Source organism: Ahaetulla prasina, chromosome 5, assembly GCF_028640845.1.
Source record: "Ahaetulla prasina isolate Xishuangbanna chromosome 5, ASM2864084v1, whole genome shotgun sequence".
NCBI lineage: Eukaryota > Metazoa > Chordata > Lepidosauria > Squamata > Colubridae > Ahaetulla > Ahaetulla prasina.
The window spans coordinates 84,846,214-84,866,608 of record NC_080543.1 but is presented as its reverse complement, the minus strand read 5'-3'; the positions used below and the strand labels follow the sequence as shown (position 1 = coordinate 84,866,608).

The window sequence follows — 20,395 nt, the reverse complement described above, 5'->3', positions numbered from 1 at the left end:
TCGATCAACCAACTAACCCCCAATCACCCGTAAAAAACCTTCAACCATCCAATGAAAAATCACTCATTGCTCAACCAACCTTCTTTCAACCACCTGTTGTACATAACCCTCAATCAACTATCAATCAAAAATAGGTATGCACGCCCCTTACCTCTTCTACACCAAACACTGTAGGTCTCAAATGTAAATTAATAAATGCAAGAAGTACTGTAAACAAATTATCTGAATTTATCCTATTGTTAAACAATGGTATATTTGATATATTTGTTTGTGAAACATGGCTGAACTCATCCCTCCCTGACTCCATTATTTCAAACAAAGAGTATCAAGTTTTTTGATCAGACATTAACACAATTGAACAAGTCCAGAAATATTTTACAAGAAGAGTTCGCTCCTCTGTAAACAACAAAATACCTTATACCTCTAGACTTGAAATCCTGGGATTAGAAAACTTAGAACTCCGCCAACTCCGACATGACCTGTCTTTAACACACAGCATCATCTATTGCAATGTCCTTCCTGTTAAAGACTACTTCAGCTTCAATCGCAATAATACAAGAGCAAACAATAGATTTAAACTTAATGTTAACCGTTTCAATCTTGATTGCAGAAAATATGACTTTTGTAACAGAGTTGTTAACGCTTGGAACACACTACCTGACTCTGTGGTCTCTTCTCAAACTCCCAAAAGCTTTAACCAAAAACTGTCTAACATTGACCTCACCCCATTCCTAAGAGGACTATAAGAGGCGTGAATAAGTGCACAAAAGTGCCTACCATTCCTGTCCTATTGTTTCCTTTCATTATATATACTGTTGTGACAAAATAAAATATAAATATATATAGATATAAATTGAATGAAAGGGAATGAATACAAATAAAAATGGAGAAATTAGAACTTGAGGGCGAAAGAAGATGTGACTTAATAAAATGAGCAAGGAAATATTAGGAAATGAATAAAAACTATGAAAAAATATTTTGGCAAAAATTGTAACTAAGTAAAATATATTTGAATATATTGAATTGTATAAGATATGAAATGGCAAATATTCTGTTCATAAATTATGTATGTGGGGGGGGACTAAAAAATCAATAAAAACTTGTAATAATAATAAAAAAAAACATTCCGTTCAAATCACAGCTCCTGCTCAAAATCTTGGTCCGGTGGTCCCAGCTTAATGATGGCTGCTATGGCCACTGCCCCCATCGCCAAGTTGAAGAGCTTTCCCTCTGACTTCCCAGGAACTTGCCGGTTCCTCTTGGTCATCCAAGGTGCCTCTCCTTCTTCACCATCCCTACAGGACAGATCTGGTCCAAAGACCCCTCGATGGCAGTTTGTCAGCTCGGGAATTCTCAAAGCTCCGAGACACCTCACTTGTGGGGTGCCGCAGGGGTCGATCCTCTCGCCCCTTCTGTTCAACATCTATATGAAGCCGCTGGGTGAGATCATCAGTGGCTTCGGTGTGAGGTACCAGCTGTACGCTGATGACACCCAGCTGTACTTTTCCACACCGGGCCACCCCAACGGTTATCAAGTGTTGTCCCGGTGCTTGGAAGCCGACGGGTCTGGATGGGGAGAAACAGGCTCAGGCTCAATCCTCCAAGACAGAGTGGCTGTGGATGCGGCATCACGGTACAGGCAGCTGAGTCTTCGGCTGACTGTCGGGGGCGAGTCATTGGCCCCGATGGAACGGGTGCGCAACTTGGGCGTCCTCCTGGATGAACGGCTGTCTTTTGAAGATCACTTGACGGCCGTCTCCAGGAGAGCTTTTACCAGGTTCGCCTGGTGCGCCTTTCTAGACCGGGATGCCCTGTGCACGGTCACCACGCCTCGTGACGTCTCGCCTGGATTACTGCAATGCTCTCTACATGGGGCTCCCCTTGAAGGGCATCCGGAGGCTTCAGTTAGTCCAGAATGCAGCTGCGCGGGTGATAGAGGGAGCCCCTCGTGGCTCCCGTGTGACACCTATCCTGCGCAGACTGCACTGGCTGCCTGTGGCCTTCCGGTGCGCTTCAAGGTTTTGTAACCATCTTCAAAGCGCCCCATGGCATAGGGCCGGGTTACTTACGGGACCGCCTACTGCTACCGGATACCTCTCACCGACCCGTGCGCTCTCACAGAGAGGGACTCCTCAGGGTGCCGTCAGCGAGACAGTGTCGTCTGGCGACACCCAGGGGAAGGGCCTTCTCAGTGGGGGCTCCCACCCTCTGGAACGAACTCCCCCCAGGACTTCGTCAACTTCCGGACCTCCGAACCTTCCGTCGCGAGCTTAAAACACATTTATTCATCTGCGCAGGACTGGATTAGTTTTTTTAATTCGTGGGTTTTTAAGGGGTTTTAAATGGGTTTTTAATGGGTTTTTAATGGGTTTTATTATTTGCTAAATTTTAATTGCGGCCAAATTGAATAAGTTTTTTAGTGGTATTTTAATAGTATTTATTTTGTAATAGTACTGTTTATTTTATCTGGCTGTAAACCACCCTGAGTCCTTCGGGAGAAGGGCGGTATAAAAAATTTAAATAATAATAATAATAATAATAATAAAAAGCTCTGTGGAGCTCGCTCTTCCCTGACTGTCTCGCCGCGATGTTTCCATTCGAATCTGGCAATGTATTGTTGAGAGAAACAAAACTTGGCCATCTTGTACAAGTTCTTGTGCTCTATTAAACAAAATAATATAAACATTCTCATGAGTGATCTCCATCTAGATAATTGGGAGCAAAGTTGGCCGAAAATGACTGCAGCACAAAAAAAGGGTAAAGTTTGGCTTCTTATATCTCTGGAAGGAAAAGTATGAGAAACGTGAAACTTTGTGTGTCTCGCAACTTAGCAACACAAGGTTGTAGAATATAAAATTTCATTCTCTTACTGCTTTCCAATAATTCACAAACTGAGTGTAAAGTTGACGGTTTTTGTAAAAAAATAGGGTATTTTTAGCCCGCTTTTACAAAAAAAACCTTCTGGAAATTCTGCTAAATCATTCTCATTAGAAAGAGTATGTTTCAACCCCCCAAAAAAAGTAGAGTTGGTATTTCATCGCTGAAGTATAAAGCCCTAAAAATAGGGACAAAGTGGAGGACGTTGCTATGGCAGCGTCACATGCATTCTATTATTGTTTTGTCTTGTTTGTTTTATATAGACATCATTACTACTATTATATTGCATTGGTCCATGGTGACATTGTCACTACCAATTCAAGCACTTGACCCAGCAACCCCATCGCCATAGGGAGTACACCTGATAGCCATGCAATACCAGCCAGGGGTGGGTTTCTTGGTTCAGGATCCCAAGCCTGTAGTTTGGTTTCTTCCTTGAGGTTCCAAAGCTTTGTGTGGGTATTTGTCCGGTTCCCTAGCAGCCAATTGGGCAGTTTATCCTAGATTCCCAAGCCTAAAGTGGGTATCTTATATGGTTTCCATGCTGAAGTCCATACTGTTTATATGAACTGCCAAATTCCAATGATTGCTTATTTATTAATGAATTTACGTGCCACGTTCTTTAGCATCGCTTCTGGGAATTGATACTGTGGACCTGATGATGTAACTGAAGGTGCTGGAAGTACGCAAATAAGATGTGGTTCTGGAACCCAACAAACATCTTGTCTTTCAGGCCAATAAAATGAAGGAGCAGGGCCTCGCGGATGCATAAATGTTACCAACGCATCATTTTGTTTGGTCAAAATTTCCACGTCGTTGCCTACCCATTTTTTGTCATAAATGCAGGCAACATAACAACTGGGAAATAGGTTGGCCAATTTTAAATTCAGATCAACAGTATTGGACAGTTTGGTCACAAAGTTAATCATATTATTTGAAACTTTGCTGACAGAAATCGAATTTGAATCAACTGGCACAAACAGGTGATGATCTCTTATGCCAGCTATTGTGCTGCTAACTTTGCATCTTCTTGCAGCATCCTGCTTTCTTCAATTTCTCTCTTTGGAATGTAGCTATATTTAATTCTGTGAATATTTCTGTTGCCAAAGTTGAGCAGATCTGTCGGTGTCAGTATTTGATCGGTTGCTGGTTGCTGGAGACTGGCTTGAGCAGCAACTTTCCAACTCTTATTTTCTTAAGAGTTTTTGTTCACAATTCAATACTTATTATTTTCTTCCAATAGTGTACATCATTTACTAACATTTCAATTTTATTCCCTTTTACATCTTAATTTCAATCATTTTCACTTATAAACCATGCTATCTTTCACATTTCATCTGCTGGATTTTTCATTCTTTTATATGTTTAAAATTTGTTTCCGTACCATCAATTTTAATTCTCTCTCATTCCATGCATTTTCAGACACAAACAGAAAAAGAAAACATATATCCCATTATATATTCCACATTTAATTTACTTCTCCTCCTTCTCTTTTTTTTAATTTCCTTCACTCATTTCAATCTTTTATACTACCTTTTTACAATAATCCATATATTTTCTAATTTCCATTATTTCAGAAAGAAAAGGAAAAAAAGAACAGTTTCTACCACTATTTTAGTTTCTTTCTACTATTCATTTTTCCCCTTCTTTTAATCATTTTCTTTCAGTCTCTCCCAGGTCTCATCTCTTAATATTTTTCTCCCTTTCTCCTGTTCTTTCATCTTCTTTCTCCCTTTCTTGCATCCTCTTTTCCACCTTTCTCTGATTTTTACTCTTTTAATGTTCCCCCTCAATTTTTCTCTATTTCCTTCTCTTTATTCTGTTACTACTAATCCCAGTGTAATCATCTATTTTTTCACTTTTAATTTTCCTCCTCAATCTTTTCTTTTCTTCTTTTTTCCCTTTCTTTTTTAAAATATCTTTCCCTATCTCCATTTTTATTTTTTCACTATCAATCCCAATATGATCATCTATATTATCTTCACTCCTTTCTTTTTCAACATATTTTTGTTCTTATTTCCTCATAATTTTTCCTCATTTCTTTTTTTATTTTTAAGCCACAATTCTGCTTGTTTGTTCCCAATAATAGACGCTCTTGAAGTCTATAATTCCTCCCAATTTTCCATATTTTCAATATGAGAAGAAAAACTTTAGATTTATTTATTTTAACTTATATATAGTCCAAATTCAAATTTGTTACTTTGACTTATATATAATCCAAATTCGAGTACATATAATATCACTTTTCTTCTTTGTTTCTGAAAATGTCCAATTCAAATGTTCCTTTAAGGTATTCCAATTGAAGTCTTTGTTGATTCCCCTCCCTTTTTTTACAATCTCGCTGCAGGTGTATAAACAAAGCCTTCTTCTGACTTTCCACGTTGATCTAAATGAGGCGATACTTTCTTTCCTCCAGCAGGTATCTCTCTTCAATTCACAAATGCTTCAGCAACAAAATGTCACTTGTTAATCCACAAAGTTCTTCCTGAGACTTCCTGTCTCACTCCTTTTGTTAGCAACCGATGTTCTCCTTCAATTTTCTTTTCCTTTTATTATTTTTGGTTTCTTCCAAAGCCAGTTTTAAATTCAGATGGAAAGTTTCCTTTTTGGGGCTTTAATTACAAAGTTCTGCTTTGCTTTTGCTTTCTTCTTTTTCCCTTTCTTTTTAAAATATCTTTCCCTATCTCCATTTTTATTTTTTCACTATCAATCCCAATATGATCATCTATATTATCTTCACTCCTTTCTTTTTCAACATATTTTTGTTCTTATTTCCTCATAATTTTTCCTCATTTCTTTTTTTATTTTTAAGCCACAATTCTGCTTGTTTGTTCCCAATAATAGACTCTCTTGAAGTCTATAATTCCTCCCAATTTTCCATATTTTCAATATGAGAAGAAAAACTTTAGATTTATTTATTTTAACTTATATATAGTCCAAATTCAAATTTGTTACTTTGACTTATATATAATCCAAATTCGAGTACATATAATATCACTTTTCTTCTTTGTTTCTGAAAATGTCCAATTCAAATGTTCCTTTAAGGTATTCCAATTGAAGTCTTTGTTGATTCCCCTCCCTTTTTTTACAATCTCGCTGCAGGTGTATAAACAAAGCCTTCTTCTGACTTTCCCACGTTGATCTAAATGAGGCGATACTTTCTTTCCTCCAGCAGGTATCTCTCTTCAATTCACAAATGCTTCAGCAACAAAATGTCACTTGTTAATCCACAAAGTTCTTCCTGAGACTTCCTGTCTCACTCCTTTTGTTAGCAACCGATGTTCTCCTTCAATTTTCTTTTCCTTTTATTATTTTTGGTTTCTTCCAAAGCCAGTTTTAAATTCAGATGGAAAGTTTCCTTTTTGGGGCTTTAATTACAAAGTTCTGCTTTGCTTTTTGCTTTCTTCTCTTTATATTTCCATGTGCCTATTATGCTAGTTTCAAGGTGAAAAGTCCTTTTAAGCTTTAATAAATTTTCTTCTTACCTATGAGTTGGCCAATCACTCATCTGGTAACAATACTCCATTCAATCACCGCTCCTGCTCAAATCTCTTTGTGCGGCTGCCCCAGCTTTTGACAGCTCTAATGGCTGTCTTCCTGTGCTGTTGATTCAAAGGCTAATGTCAGTGCTCCAGGGAATTTGCCACTTCCCTGTTTGCGCCGATCCATGCCTCCCTTCTTCACTGTCTCTACAAGACAGCTATGGTCCATAAAGAACCCCCAAACGGCTGGGATATCAGCGTTTTCTCCGGAGCCCCTGGGGATCGCTGTCCCACCGTGACATTGGCCAAGCCCTTCTATTTGAATGGAATGTTGAAGCCGGGTGAGTGAACACAAACTCACAAGAAAATACTTTAATTTGAAATTGGTAAAGAAATTTTTCTGGCGATGGAATAGCGACTAAATTGAGAAGGAACAGAAATGCAGTAAGAAATAAGAGAAATGGAATTATTTACCCTAAGACCCGAAAGGAATTTGGCTTTTTAAATTGAATTGGAGATCCCCCAAGCAGAAGGGGGAAAAAAGGAAAAAAAACCCTCAAATAAAGCTGGAGAGGTTTGGAGATTTTTAAACTTGTTTCCGGAATATAAAAAAAAGTTGGGGGACTTAGAATTACAACGTGGTAAAATTTCTCTGACTTCCTTTTTTCCCTGGCAATTTGGATTTAATATAACTGGACATAGATTTTAAATTGAACTGTTGGGAGAAGTTAAAAAGTAAAGCAAAATAAGTTGCGGCTTTAAGAAAAAGAAACAAAATGGATACTTTCATTAATTGTTGATTGGAATTGTGGATTGGAAAGAGATACCCTCAGGCGGAAGGGGAAACTACATGGACTAACATCTGTTGTGGAAAAAAAATTTTGTTGAAGCGATAAGGCTGGTGAGAACTTTAAGGGAGGATTTTACGCCTGCATGTTGTTTGACTTTGATAATAAAATAACAAATACAACCCTGAAAATACAGAATGGCGCAGGAAATAATTGAAATGATGAAAAAGATGCATATGACTTTAAAGCGAGAAATAAAAGAAATAATTACAAGATAATATGGACAACTGAAACCAGAAAAATTAGGAGTTGCACGGAAACTTACAGAAAATAAAGAAACCATGAAGCAAGAGAGAGCTTTGGAAGACAAAGGAAAAAAAATTGACTGTGAAATATTAAATGATTTTGAAACATCAAATGAGTATATAGGGAGAGTGAAGGGATTAATAAGGAGAAAAAGGGGGAAAGCACAAAGAAATTAGAAGATTACACTGGGATTGACAGTGACAAAAGAGAAATCATTAAAAGGGGAATGAGGAGAAGACTAAAAGGGAAAATACTGCAAAGAGGGCAAACAAAAATATGGAGGGAAGGAAGAGACAAGGAAAGGAAAAAAATACAAAGTTAAAGGATCGTTTTGGGATTAATAGAGAAAAGATAAAAACAGGGGAAGAGGGGAGAAGGAGAGTAGATGGAAATATAGGGCAAGCAAAGAGAGTAGAGAATTTTAAGAGAAAAAAAGAAAAAAAGGAGGAAGAGAAAGGGAAGGAAAATAAAAAAGGATTGAAATGTATATTGGTTGAAGTGTAAATGGAATTTAAAGCACAAAAAGAGTTGGCAAAATATTAAATGATTTAAACATTGAGAATTGAATTTAAAATAAGAAAAAATGTTTGGAGGTTATTATGGATTTATAAATGATATTTCAGAAATGATATTATGAAGAAAAACTGAGTTTTTTCTTACTTTTTCTTTTCTTTTTGATTATTGTTAATGTATGAATTGTCAATGAAATGTAAATATATGATTGATGTTGATGTTGAATTAATAGAAGATATAAAAGAATACAACTATTAAATGGGAATATAAGGGTTTAATAAAAATGGGAATAGAAAAAAGGGGGGAAGAGAGGGAAAACTTGATAAAAGATTAAAATTACATGTGAAGGATAAATTAGATTTATAAAGAGAAATGTAAGAAGGAAATTAAAATGAAAGAAAATATTTTGATGAAAGTATGTAAGATGTGTTGGAGAAGAACTAAATTTGGTATGAACTTGTACCTGGCCAATATTCTGTTCAGAAAAGATGCATTGTATGTTGTTGTTTGTGTGTAAAAAATAAAAAAACTTTACAAAAAAATACATTGCCAGAGATATTATGTTTCAAATTTGCTGACATCTCAGAGTTATACTGTCGAAGGCTATGGTATGGGGTCATACAAATGACTATATCTCCGCAAGTATTGCATCAGTAAACATAACCCTTTACCAATGTTCATTGGGGACGTGTGTGCATGTTCACACTAAATTTCATCAAAATCCATGATGGTCGACCTGGGAGCGGCAGAGTGGCAGACATGGAATGACCCTAAACTAAAACCTTGCTTCTGTCAACAGCATACAGAGATTCCATCTTTTTCAAACTGTTCATTAGTTTATTTTCAGACTACAACCTGACATTTAAAATATTGCCCTTCTGCAGTTATCTGGAAATGGAGTTGAACTTTATAAACATTATCTGCTCAGAAATACATTTAATTTAACAATAGTTCTAGCTAACATTAACTGAAAACTTTCACTTTTCATATCAGCCTGTTTTACTTTTCCTGTACATTTGAGCTGCGAGAGTAGTGATAAATAGCTCTGATGTGCCTCTCCAGGGCTTTCTAAAATTGACATGTGTCAAGATCCACATCCCATCACAACTACCACCACTACATGGAGAAGAAAGGCTTGACTAGTTTCTTGTCATCATTTTTATTTTTTTCAAAAGCATGAAAGTATGGATTCAAAAAAGGCAAAAAGAGAAATTAAGTCACTCAAGCTCTCTGAAGCCTTCAAAATAAAACAATATTTACTTACAAAGATAGTTTTATTTAAATTGATTGATTTACTTGCAAAGTTTCAATGACCAGAAATCCACAGGCTATAGCCTCAGAGCAGAAGGCTGCTTTGAAAGCTCCTCAAAAATTATTTATTTTTAGGTGTCTTTTAATGTGAAAGAGGATGAAATTAATGCATTCACAGAAATTAATTTTAATCCAATGCTGATTGATCACATATAATTTGGTTCTGATTTCGACCATGTTTATGGGTGCATTTTTTAGCAAATCATTGAAAACTTGAGTGCTCAACTGTTTTTCCTGTCAAAAAGATGTATTCTTCTGGATTAGGTGAAGAAGAACCTACACAATTATATTGCATTTTAATTAATTTTTACTATGCTTTACTTTGTATTTTTTTACAAATGACTCAGCAAATCAGGACAGAATTTTACAGAATCTATACTTTTTTTTTCAGCTATCCTTTTTTGTTTCTCATCTATCCTATTCATGCTCAAGATGAAATGTCAAGCATGGATGCAAGTTATTTTTACACACCACAATGAAATCAAAATGCATGAATGCCACATAATTAATAGCTATAACAAAATGAATCTGCAAGGAACTCCAAGGCTTTTCAAGGATTGCTGCTTTTCCCCATTTTTTTAATTTCTGCATGAAGAAGCTGGAGAAGCTCATTCACCAACTGAAGTGTTATCCCTATGTGGATGGTAGTTCAGGTAGTCCTCACATTCACAATTGGGTCCTGAACTTTTGTCAGTAAGCAATGGGTCAATTAAGTGAACTGTACCTGATTTTACCTTTTTTGCTGCAATTGCTAAGCATCTCATGTTATTGTTAAATAAACCCCGCTGACTTTGCTTGTTGGAAGCCCTCTGTGAAGGTCACAAATGATGACCACATGACCCCGTGACATTGAAATTATCATAAATATATGCCGGCTCCTGAATTCTGATCATGTGGCTACAAGGACTAGTTGTAAGTCACTTTTTAGCACTGCCATAACTTCAGACAATTATTAAACAAACTGTCATAAATTGGGGACCATATGTACCCACATATAACATATAAGCTCAACCAGAGATACCATGGAATTCCTGAATGAGTGTCTGAAGACTGTAAGGATTTAGTTGGGGCCAAACAAGATCAAATTAAGAATGAAGTGATCATAAACACAGCAGACATAAAGTGAATGCAATAGTTATAAAGTGAAACCATTGTTAGCTCTGGCACACTCTGAAGTAAATACTAGTTTGAACAAAAACATTGTAAAATATATGACTGCAGAACACCACAAAAAGCCACAAATGTGAGCTGGTTGCAGAGCACCTGACATTCAGTCACATGGCTACAAGGGAGGTGGCCATGAGAACTTCAGAACTGGGTCGTAAGAACCTTTGGCGTGGGTATTCATTGTAATTTTTAAAGGCCACTAAGCAACTGATCATAAACTGAGGACTACCTATATTCCTATTCCAAAGTCACATCATTGGTTACCAAAAGGCTACCGGTATTAGGTTCAATTCAAAGTGCTGGTTATAATGGGTAGGTTTTTTTACAGCAAAGCACTGGGAGATATCTGGAAATACCTTGCTAAATTTGAATGTGCCACCTGCAGTCATTTAGTGAACCCCAGTTGCTGGTCCATTCTCTCCAACCTGTAATGGATGGATGGTAAGTTCCTAAGTTCCATAGTGGCCGCAATTTTATGGAATAGTCTCCTCAAAGCTAAGGGTGGTTTTACCTCTGCAATTACTTTGTGAACAGGCCAAAGCAGCACTGTTCAGCAGATTTCAGCGGGTGATAGACGGAGCCACTCGTGGCTCTCATATAACACCTATCCTGCGCAGGCTGCACTGGCTGCCTGTGGTCTTCCGGGTGCACTTCAAGGTGCTGGTTACCACCTTTGAAGTGCTCCATGGCTTAGGACCGGGATATCTTCGGGACCGCCTTCTGTTACCACATGCCTCCCACCGACCGGTGCGCTCCCATAGAGAGGGTCTCCTCAAGGTGCCGTCAGCCAAACAATGTCGGCTGGCGACCCCCAGGGGAAGAGCCGTCTCTGTGTGGGCACCTACCCTCTGGAATGAGCTTCCCCCAGGACTTCGAGAACTTCCTGACCTCCGGACCTTTTGCCGCGAGCTGAAGACGTATTTATTTTTCCGAGCAGGACTGGCATAAAATGGGTTTTTTAATTGGATTTTAAATGGGGTTTTATATTATATTATGTATTTTATAAATTTATTGACCATATCGAATAAGTTTTTTAATAATGATTTTATTGTATTGTACTGTATTTTAGCTGGCTGTTAACCGCCCTGAGTCCTTCGGGAGAAGGGCGATATAAAAATTAAAATATTATTATTATTATTATTATTATTCTGGCCCTCAGATTGTCAATGGCACCTCTGAGGTACTAGTGTTTTAATGATGTGCATGTATGTGTGTAAATAAAAATGAGAAAGCTAGCTGTAAATATTGGAGAGAGAGAGAGAGGGAGGCAGGGAGGGAGGGAGAGAGAGAGAGAAATAATGTAATATAGATCTCCTTGAAGTCAAAGCACAGTCAACCTTATATCCTTACTGTGTGAAGTACAACCTGTCTTCAGAAATGGATTTAATGATCAGGATAAGCAAAAGATTGATCTCCTTTCTATCACCTGATTGATGAGTTTCTTCAGAGCAAGTAGTCTCCCATGAATGGATGCTTCATGTAAAGGAGACCAGTCAGAGACAAAATCTGTATGAAGATGGAGAAAAAGGATATAATTTAATTAGTGTATCTCTGTACTTGAATTTGGATACCTTAATAAAGCTCCCACTACCTAAAGGGATTTTCTAAGATTATATACATCTATGGGTTTCAATGTGATTAAATACTTCATACTACTTCAGTAAGCAAAGGCAATTATATTTTATTGTCTGACAGGTTATTCTTAAATCACATATAATTCAGGAAAAAACCCAAAATATCACACTTAGTGCAACAGATTAAAAAAGCCAGTCATCAAGATGACTGATGCCATCTCTGTGCCTTTTGCTATGCTGCTCATTTTATTTGATTGCCTACTATGGGAAAAACAATTTACAAAAAAAGCACAGCTTTTTTACCTCCAACAAAACTAAAAGAACGTAAAACTCCTTAACTATAGCAGACTTCATACATGACCTTAATGTGGGAGTTATGCACATGACGTAAGGTAGGAATGAGTTTCAAAGTCTGCTCCTGAGTACCATATCAAGAATTCTGAATGTGAACTGCATTTGGGACATATCAATTTCAATGAGTAGACCCCATTCACACATTCTATTCCATATATATAAACATGGGCAGGGAGATGGAGTTGAACTCGTCAAACATTTCCCCATCAAATTTATTTATATTAAGAACAGCTCTGATTCCACAACTTCAGATCTTATATTCTGGATTTCTTTCCATTTCTAGATCCAGTGTATTAGATCCATGACCCATGTTTTCTGTTTCCACTTATATCACAAAATATCTAATTGTGACTTTGCTCCTACAGTGATACCTGAAGAACTTAAACAGCTTCACTATTTCTCTCTTGCTATCTTGTATGGCTAACCTGCTCACCAGAGAAGTTAAATAACACCACCTCTCCTTTATCATCTAAATGTTACTTCTAAGACTGCCTCCTCTACAAGGGCTTAACACAGTTCCTGAGTTGCTATATTGCACATGAACTCATCCTACAACTAAATTGCTACATAAGTATACAGTAATTAATTTATAAGCTCTACCTTCTTTTCTTTCATTTTTCTCTTTTTCATTGAAGTCAAAATTTAGAATCTAAGTTCCTTGGTGTATGGGTCAGTAAAATTCAGTTTATTATTTGGTTCTTAAGTAACAGATTTAATGGCAGTATAGTATTAATACAACATACCAAAAAGTTATTGTAAATGTTTCCAAAAAATGTCCAGCAGTTGGTAATGACTAGGTTTCTGCTCAATTTGACGATAAAAATGACATCCTATCTGACACTTCCTGTTCCCATTGTGTCAGATAATTAATGTAGTGCTAAACAAACACAATTCAGCAATAAAGGCTAACAAGAAATGCAGACCGGCAAAAATGTTGTCCCTCTTATTTATATGAAAAAGAATTAAAAGGATCTGGCTTACGTCAAGTGCCTGATCTTCGGACCTTTCGTCGTGAGCTAAAAACATATTTATTCACTCAAGCAGGACTGGCATAAATAGTTGATTTTAAATTGGGGTTTTAGTGATTTTAAATTTTTAAATTTTTTAAATTATCGGCCGTTTATTAATAGTTTCTTTTAATTTCTTTTAATTGTATATATTCTGTATTTTATTCCGGCTGTACACCGCCCTGAGTCCTTCGGGAGAAGGGCGGTATAAAAATCTAATAAAATAAAAAAAATAAAAAAAATAATTTCATGTCTTTTCAATCATTTTAAATGGTCTTTTACTTTAAGCATGAATTTGGACAGTAATGCCTCATTTTTTTAAGGATTAATGTTCATGAATGTTCTTGCTTTTGGTTAAGTGAATTAAATGATAAGATGACATCATTCAACTCAATTTTCTTTCAGATTTGTGGCCTTTCTAATTCCAATATTTTATCATTAATATATTATATTAGTAATATAATAATTATAACAGAAATAAAATTATATTAGTGATTAGTTATTTTTTTATATAATTTTTATTTATTTTTTTAACAAAAACCACATACAAATCATTTTTGAACAGGATATCAGTCAGGTACATAGTTAAACATAATTCAAATTTCACCTTCCATTTTAATATATCCAATGTATTTCATTCTCTCTTTTAAAGTTTTTATTCTTTGCACATATCTGTCATAAAATCTACTCCATCCCCGTATCCTGAAATCAATACCATATCAAGTCTAATCCCCATATTTTTCCCCACTTTTTGCCCTTCCCTCCTTCATTCCAAATATAACATTACCCCAGTTATATCAAAGCAGTTATTATTTCATTATCCAATGCCCAGATAAAGAACATAAAAGTAAACTAATGAAAACAAAGTAAGATCTTAAAAAAAGAAAAATTCTCTCTTACATTCCATTTCAAATTCAATTTCAAAAAGATTTAACATCACCAATAGGAATTTCCTTATTATCAATTCTCCAAAAAAAAATAAAAAAATAAAAAATAAAAAGGAGCAAAGATTTCTTATTTCTCAAAAAATTCCATACTTATATTCACATATTTCATTAGAAGATTTATCGGAAATTATTTCAATTTCATTACCTATGCTTAAAAGTTCCATAATCCCTTAACTCAAATTCTTTAACACTCCTTTCCCTCTCTTCTCATTGCTTTTATAATTTTTTAAGGGTCTTTAATACAGGTTTTAATTTTATTTTAAATCTCATACATTTTATATTCTTCACTATAATTACTACATACTTCTCTTAGTTTAGCTATCAAAAATTCCTGCTTATTCTTTAATGTTTTTAAATCAGAGGTCAACCATCTGGTTACAGGGTCCTTTCTTAAAGCTGTCTTGCACTCGCATAGACATATCCATCTTTCTTGGAACTGTCCCGAAATCACAAAGACATTTCCATCTTGTATTTCTTCCTCTGCCTCTTGACATTACTCTTTAATCAACAGTTGCAGATCACAAATAATAAATTATCCATTGTATTTCAATCTTGCTTAGGTATCAATTAGATCTCTTATTGTTCTTAGGTGTTTAAATCTTAAAGGTCAGCTTTTTTATTACAAATTCCCCTCCTGCAGTCGTATTGACATACCCCTCTTTCTTGAAACTGTCCTAAAATCACAAAGACAGTTCCTTTTTGTATTTCTTCCTCTGCCTTTAGATGTTACTCTTTAGTTTAGTTACACTTTCCATTTTGTTTCTATAGAAACCACACCTTTTCTTTGTTTCTATTTGTTTCCTTTTTCTAATAAGAATTTCTTTATATTCCTTTAAGTCCAAATTTATAGAGAGTAGAGGGACTTGAAGTGTTCCATTAAAGACAATTTAAAATTTTCTTAGGCTCCTTTCTCTTTTCCCCCCCTCTTCTTTTCCCTTTCATCTTGCATATACTTTAAACAGTTGATAAAAACTTCCAGTATTCTCAAACAGTCATATAATTGAAAACTTATTCTCCTTTATTTAATTAGGGCTCTAGACTTCAATTCCAAGCCCTCTTTTTCAGAATTTAGGTATCTTTTAATTTATTTATTTCCGTTTTCACTTTCAATTAAATTTAGCTGCTATTTCAGTATTTCTTCTAAGCTTGTGCCTATTTTCACAAAGTGCCTCTTCGTGAGCTGGTGTCAACTCACCTGACTTCAATATTCTGTTCAGAAATTGTAATTATCCTCCTGCCCATTCTTGTGGCCGTCCCGACTTTGGAGCAGCTGATGGTGGCTGCAGTTCCTCCCCGCTGGGTCAGGGGAAAAAAGCTGGAGCTGCAGGGAGTTTGCTGCTTCCCTGTTTGCTCCGGCGGCTCCCCCATTCTTTGCTGCCTCTGCGGAGCAGCTATGGTCCAAAACGGACCCCCATATCGGGGGGGGGGATTTCGGTGCTCACCCCGGAGCTAGCGGGGTGTGCGATCGTTTTGTCATGATGCTGGCCACGCCTCGGTAATTAGTTATTATTATTAGTAATACCAGCACAGATGCAGTATTATTGAAATAATATCAGTTATCACAATGATAGATAACTTGATGCCCCACGTACATGTTGGACTTCAATTCCCATCACTTCCAACTGTCATATACCGTATTTTTCGGTGTATAAGACGCACCGGAGTATAAGACACACCTTAATTTTGGGGAAGGAAAACAAGAAAAAAAGAATTCTGCCTCTGCCTACCAGCATCAGGATCAACGGCATCCTCACTTCCATTCGGATTTTGATAACAGGAGCGGCCTGGGGAAGCGCGGAGGTCGGGACTTGCTTGGCAAAGCAGGTGCTGCGCAGGGAGCAAAACGCAAGGCGCTGCCACCCAAAAACACTGTTGCCACGATCTCCGCCGCCTGGAGATCTCCGCTACCTCCCCAGTTCCAAAAAATGGGGTGTGCAGAGGCAAAAAAAGAGCATCACGTTTTTGGGCGGTTCCAGGCAGCAGAGATCACAACAACAGTTTTCAGCTGGCAGCACCTTGCCTTACACCTCTTGCGCAGTGCCCAGCAAGCCACCAGTTCTCCAGTGAGGCTGAGGCATCGGTCAGACATGGCTTGCTACAGCCGTATCTGCCTAGAGACTGAGTCACTGTTGGGCCCAGTTTCAACTCAGTCGGCCTGAGAGAAACATCTCTAATAGATCTGGCTTCCAGCCCATTTCTGTTCGATTCTTTCAGAGTCATTGTGAGTTTTTTGACCAAAAAATTTCTTTTTTCTAATCAGAAAACATACCGGTCTACCAGGCTTGCTTCAGTCTAGCAGAGCCATACCGGTCTACTTGCCTTTTTTGGGAGCACACCCGTCTACCTTCTTTAAAAATAGAGGCACTGGTCTACTAGCTGCCTACAACGCTGATCAGCTGCAGTGCGGCCCTTTGAAGTGCCGCGGCAGATGCAAGACCGTTTTCATGAGGACATGTGGCTGTGCAACGCACAAAGGCTGACAACCTCCGAAGGGTAGGGGGGCAACAGGTGGGTGGGGCTACATTCGGTGTATAAGACGCACCCAGATTTCCACCCTCTTTTTGGGGGTAAAAAGGTGCATCTTATACACCGGAAAATACGTTAAATTATAAGTACAGGGCTTGATTTGGATGTGAGGGCGATTTTGCTGCAACACTGATGCTCCATTATCACCAGGGTTGATTTGGCTAATCTGGCTGGCTAGGCGGGTGTCCCCTTCTTCCCTTACCACTCCATGTGCATCCCTGCCAAAGTTGTGCACTTGATGGAAGACGACGACCATTCCAGGAGTGTACTGACCTTCAGTGAGGGTATGTAATAGCTCCAAATGAGCTATAAATACAGGACTAAATGTCAATGGTAGTGGTAGTTAGGTCTGAGCTATCATCATTTACCTTTTATACAGTTAGCTTGCAGAAAACTAAGTCCCTAATCATGAGGAGGATCATATGCTATGTTAATTAAAGTAGGAGAGTTATAAGATCAATAGCACAGCTGATTTCACAGAGAAAAGTTTTCAACTAAAAGTGTGTGCTGTGTTAAACTATTCAAAGGTTTCAATAATTAAACACAGCTATAAAATTAGTCTTGCTCCTGGCTAAAGTAACAGGCATTGGGCCAATAGTTCCAGCTCAGTCAAAATAAATGAATCAAAATATCCTTTCAAAAAGGGCACTGAATTTGGTGAAACAGCTCTGTATTCTGTGGCTATCATTTGCATAGGCAAAAAGATTAAGTGGTAATAAATCCAGGCATGCCCTCCCAACATGTCTCTTGTTAAAGATGCAAAGTCAGCACTTCATTTTTATATCCTCACTTTAGCCCAATGATACCCTGGGCTGATTCCATCAGCGTATTCAAACTACAGACTTATCATTAAAATAACAGGAAAAATGTAAGAAAAAATAGTTGCTTTGAAGGATTTATGTCACAAGGCAAAATTTACAAAACTGATTTATTTGGGTGTGATCTGTACTGGAAGTATTAGAGATATGTTTTAGCATGTAATTTATTTTTGCTAAAAAAGAAGAACGAACCTAGGTCTGAAGAAATATTAAAAGGTAGTTACTTTCTATAGGGGTATAAACTTTTATAATTTGACTATTCTTTGGTATAACATAAATACTTAAATTTAGTTTACAAGATAGTCTTTGTTTAATTCCTGGCATTTCAATTGAAACAGCAAGGTAGTATTGATGGAAAAATAACTGCCAGACACCTTGGAGAAAACTGCTGGCAAGAGTAGACGTTACTGTGCAAGAACCATTGAATTGAATAAATACTGTTAAGATAGTGTTGTCATATTTCAAACATCAGTGAAGGTCCTCTAATATATATCTGAAATTTCCCTACATGAGAAACTCTCTATATGAATAAAGTAATAAAAATATATTAACTATCAAGGTTATAATTCTTCAAAATCAATACATGGTTGTTGGCAGATTTAGGAAGTTTTACACAGAGGGCAGCTAAGTTTCATATTGATGTAAAATATTTCCAGGATGGAAGAAATGTATTCTTGTACTTAATTTAAGAGTTGATTATATTGGTTGGTTTCCAATCTTTTCTTTTTATGTGTGCTATAAAACAGCTTTTAGCTCAATGGCATTCATACTAAAAATATAAAGCATCATGAGTGAGCATTGTACAACATGTGAGAAACATCAGCTGGTATTCAGCTGGTATTCAGCTTACCACTGTGTTTGTCTACTAGGTATAAGAATTGTGTATGTACACAAATTTTACATAGAAACCTTCCTGTAATTTTTAGAAATTATTTAGGAGATTAAGATAGCAGAAACATATGAATATTTTTCTCTAAGGATGCAGGGACTCAGAAAAATTCTGAGAATGAAGAATAGAACTCTGTTTCTCATTTTTTAAAAATCCTCCAACTCATATCTCTACTCTGAACTCCTTGTTTCTCAGAAGTTACTATCTTCAGGGACTGAAGGAGGTGGGGGTGGAATAAAATCTTTCTGACTACTGAATATAAAGAAACTATTTTCCATACAAGTGTCTAGATCTGTAAGAATGTCACAATTCAGATTTTTTTTCTCTCAGTTTTAATTTTTTTGCTTTTTTTTGCAACCTGTTTAATATATAACTTTTTGAATTAAAATGCATTTAAGTTTATATGACTCAGCTTTAAATTTATATAAACACCTATCATTGATAAACACTTATTGATATAAATGGAATACTGTATAAGTAGGAATAACTACTAAGGTTAACCTATTTTCTGTTGCAGAAAATCAGTATGTTTGCTGAGAGCACTGAAGCCCTATAGAAATTTGACATAAACTGCAGATCATAAACATATCATAGTAATAATTGCATGTGCATGCTGCCATTTTTAGTAAAAAAAAAATTTAGGTTTGCAAGCAGAAAATCAACAGTGAGACATTATGGGGTGAATGCTAAAGTCATTTTTGCTGCAATTCCAATATTGCACTGAATTATCCCTAGTTGTAAAAGATACACAAACTCTAATATTATTCAAAGCATCATACATACAGTAACAAGAGAAGGACCCTGAAGGATATTGTTCAAATTATTATGCTAACTAATCAACGTTCTCATATTTGATAGTGATGCTATGAAGCAATGCAAAAGTCAAACAGATAATGCAGTTTACATTTCTAAATTCTCAACCTTAAAAAAAAATTATATTTTAGCAACTCTTGTTGCATACTCTTCTGTGTTTTCTGCATTTGATTCTTTTTATTGATTATTTTCTCTGCTGAAAAAATATTTATTCTAAAGAAATAAATTCTGCTAACTGCCAACTCACAACTTCTCTGGCTTTTTCACTTCGGCTATGAAACTGCAGATAACAGAGTGTTTACTTACCACCCATCAATGGATTAAGTAGATAATGTGGATGAGTAACCCTTCCTAAACTTCGAAATAGGCAAAGACCGATAATTTCTTCTTCCTCATCCATTGCAATACTGGGCTACAGTTATTCCACTTTACAGTTGAGATCATGAGAGTTCAAATTCCAACTTGCTCTTTTAAAACAAACATACCAACCAACCAAAACCAAAAACAACCCAGATTCAAGTTCCATGAGTTATTTATTACGGGATTTCTGCAGCTACTGTCAACAGTGACCAAAACACGTAGACATTTTCAGAACACCTCTTCATTGACTGAATAAAAAAGATTTAAGACACACAGAACAAAGTGAGGAATATGGCTGATGTCATATCCTTTCTAATACCATATCCAATCAGCACGCCTCCCTTCTGTTTTTACAAGAAAGTAACTTCTCAGTTGCCGACAAAACAAGACAGAAAGAACTAGTTTAACTTGTTCAGCTAAGTCTGCCTTCAGGGGATTTATAACAGAAAAAGGGGAAAGGGGGGGGGAAGGGGAGAGGAAGGGAAAGAGAGACATTTTAGTACCATATATTTGCTTTCATCACAAAGCATACATTATGTTATTTTCAGACATAGAAGCACTGGCATTCAAAAATAACACAAGCATATGCAGAAATGGCAAACTATTCTTTTTCACAAAGAAATGGACACCATTAGAGAGTGGATATTAAAGCCATCTGTTTGA

At 36.6% G+C, this 20,395-nt stretch overlaps 1 protein-coding gene across 1 annotated transcript in view; it reads right to left on the bottom strand.

Moving 5' to 3' along the window:
• Positions 1–20,005, bottom strand: part of LOC131199821 (ankyrin repeat and SOCS box protein 9-like) — a 33,090-nt gene extending 13,085 nt beyond the window's left edge. The window contains exons 1-2 of the mRNA XM_058186024.1: positions 19,679–20,005; positions 11,871–11,950 (exon numbers count right to left, since the gene is read on the bottom strand). Of these exons, the coding sequence (XP_058042007.1) occupies positions 11,871–11,950; positions 19,679–19,772 (174 nt within the window). The 5' untranslated portion in view covers positions 19,773–20,005. The remainder of the gene's footprint in view (positions 1–11,870; positions 11,951–19,678) is intronic.
• Positions 20,006–20,395: the final 390 nt, after the last annotated feature.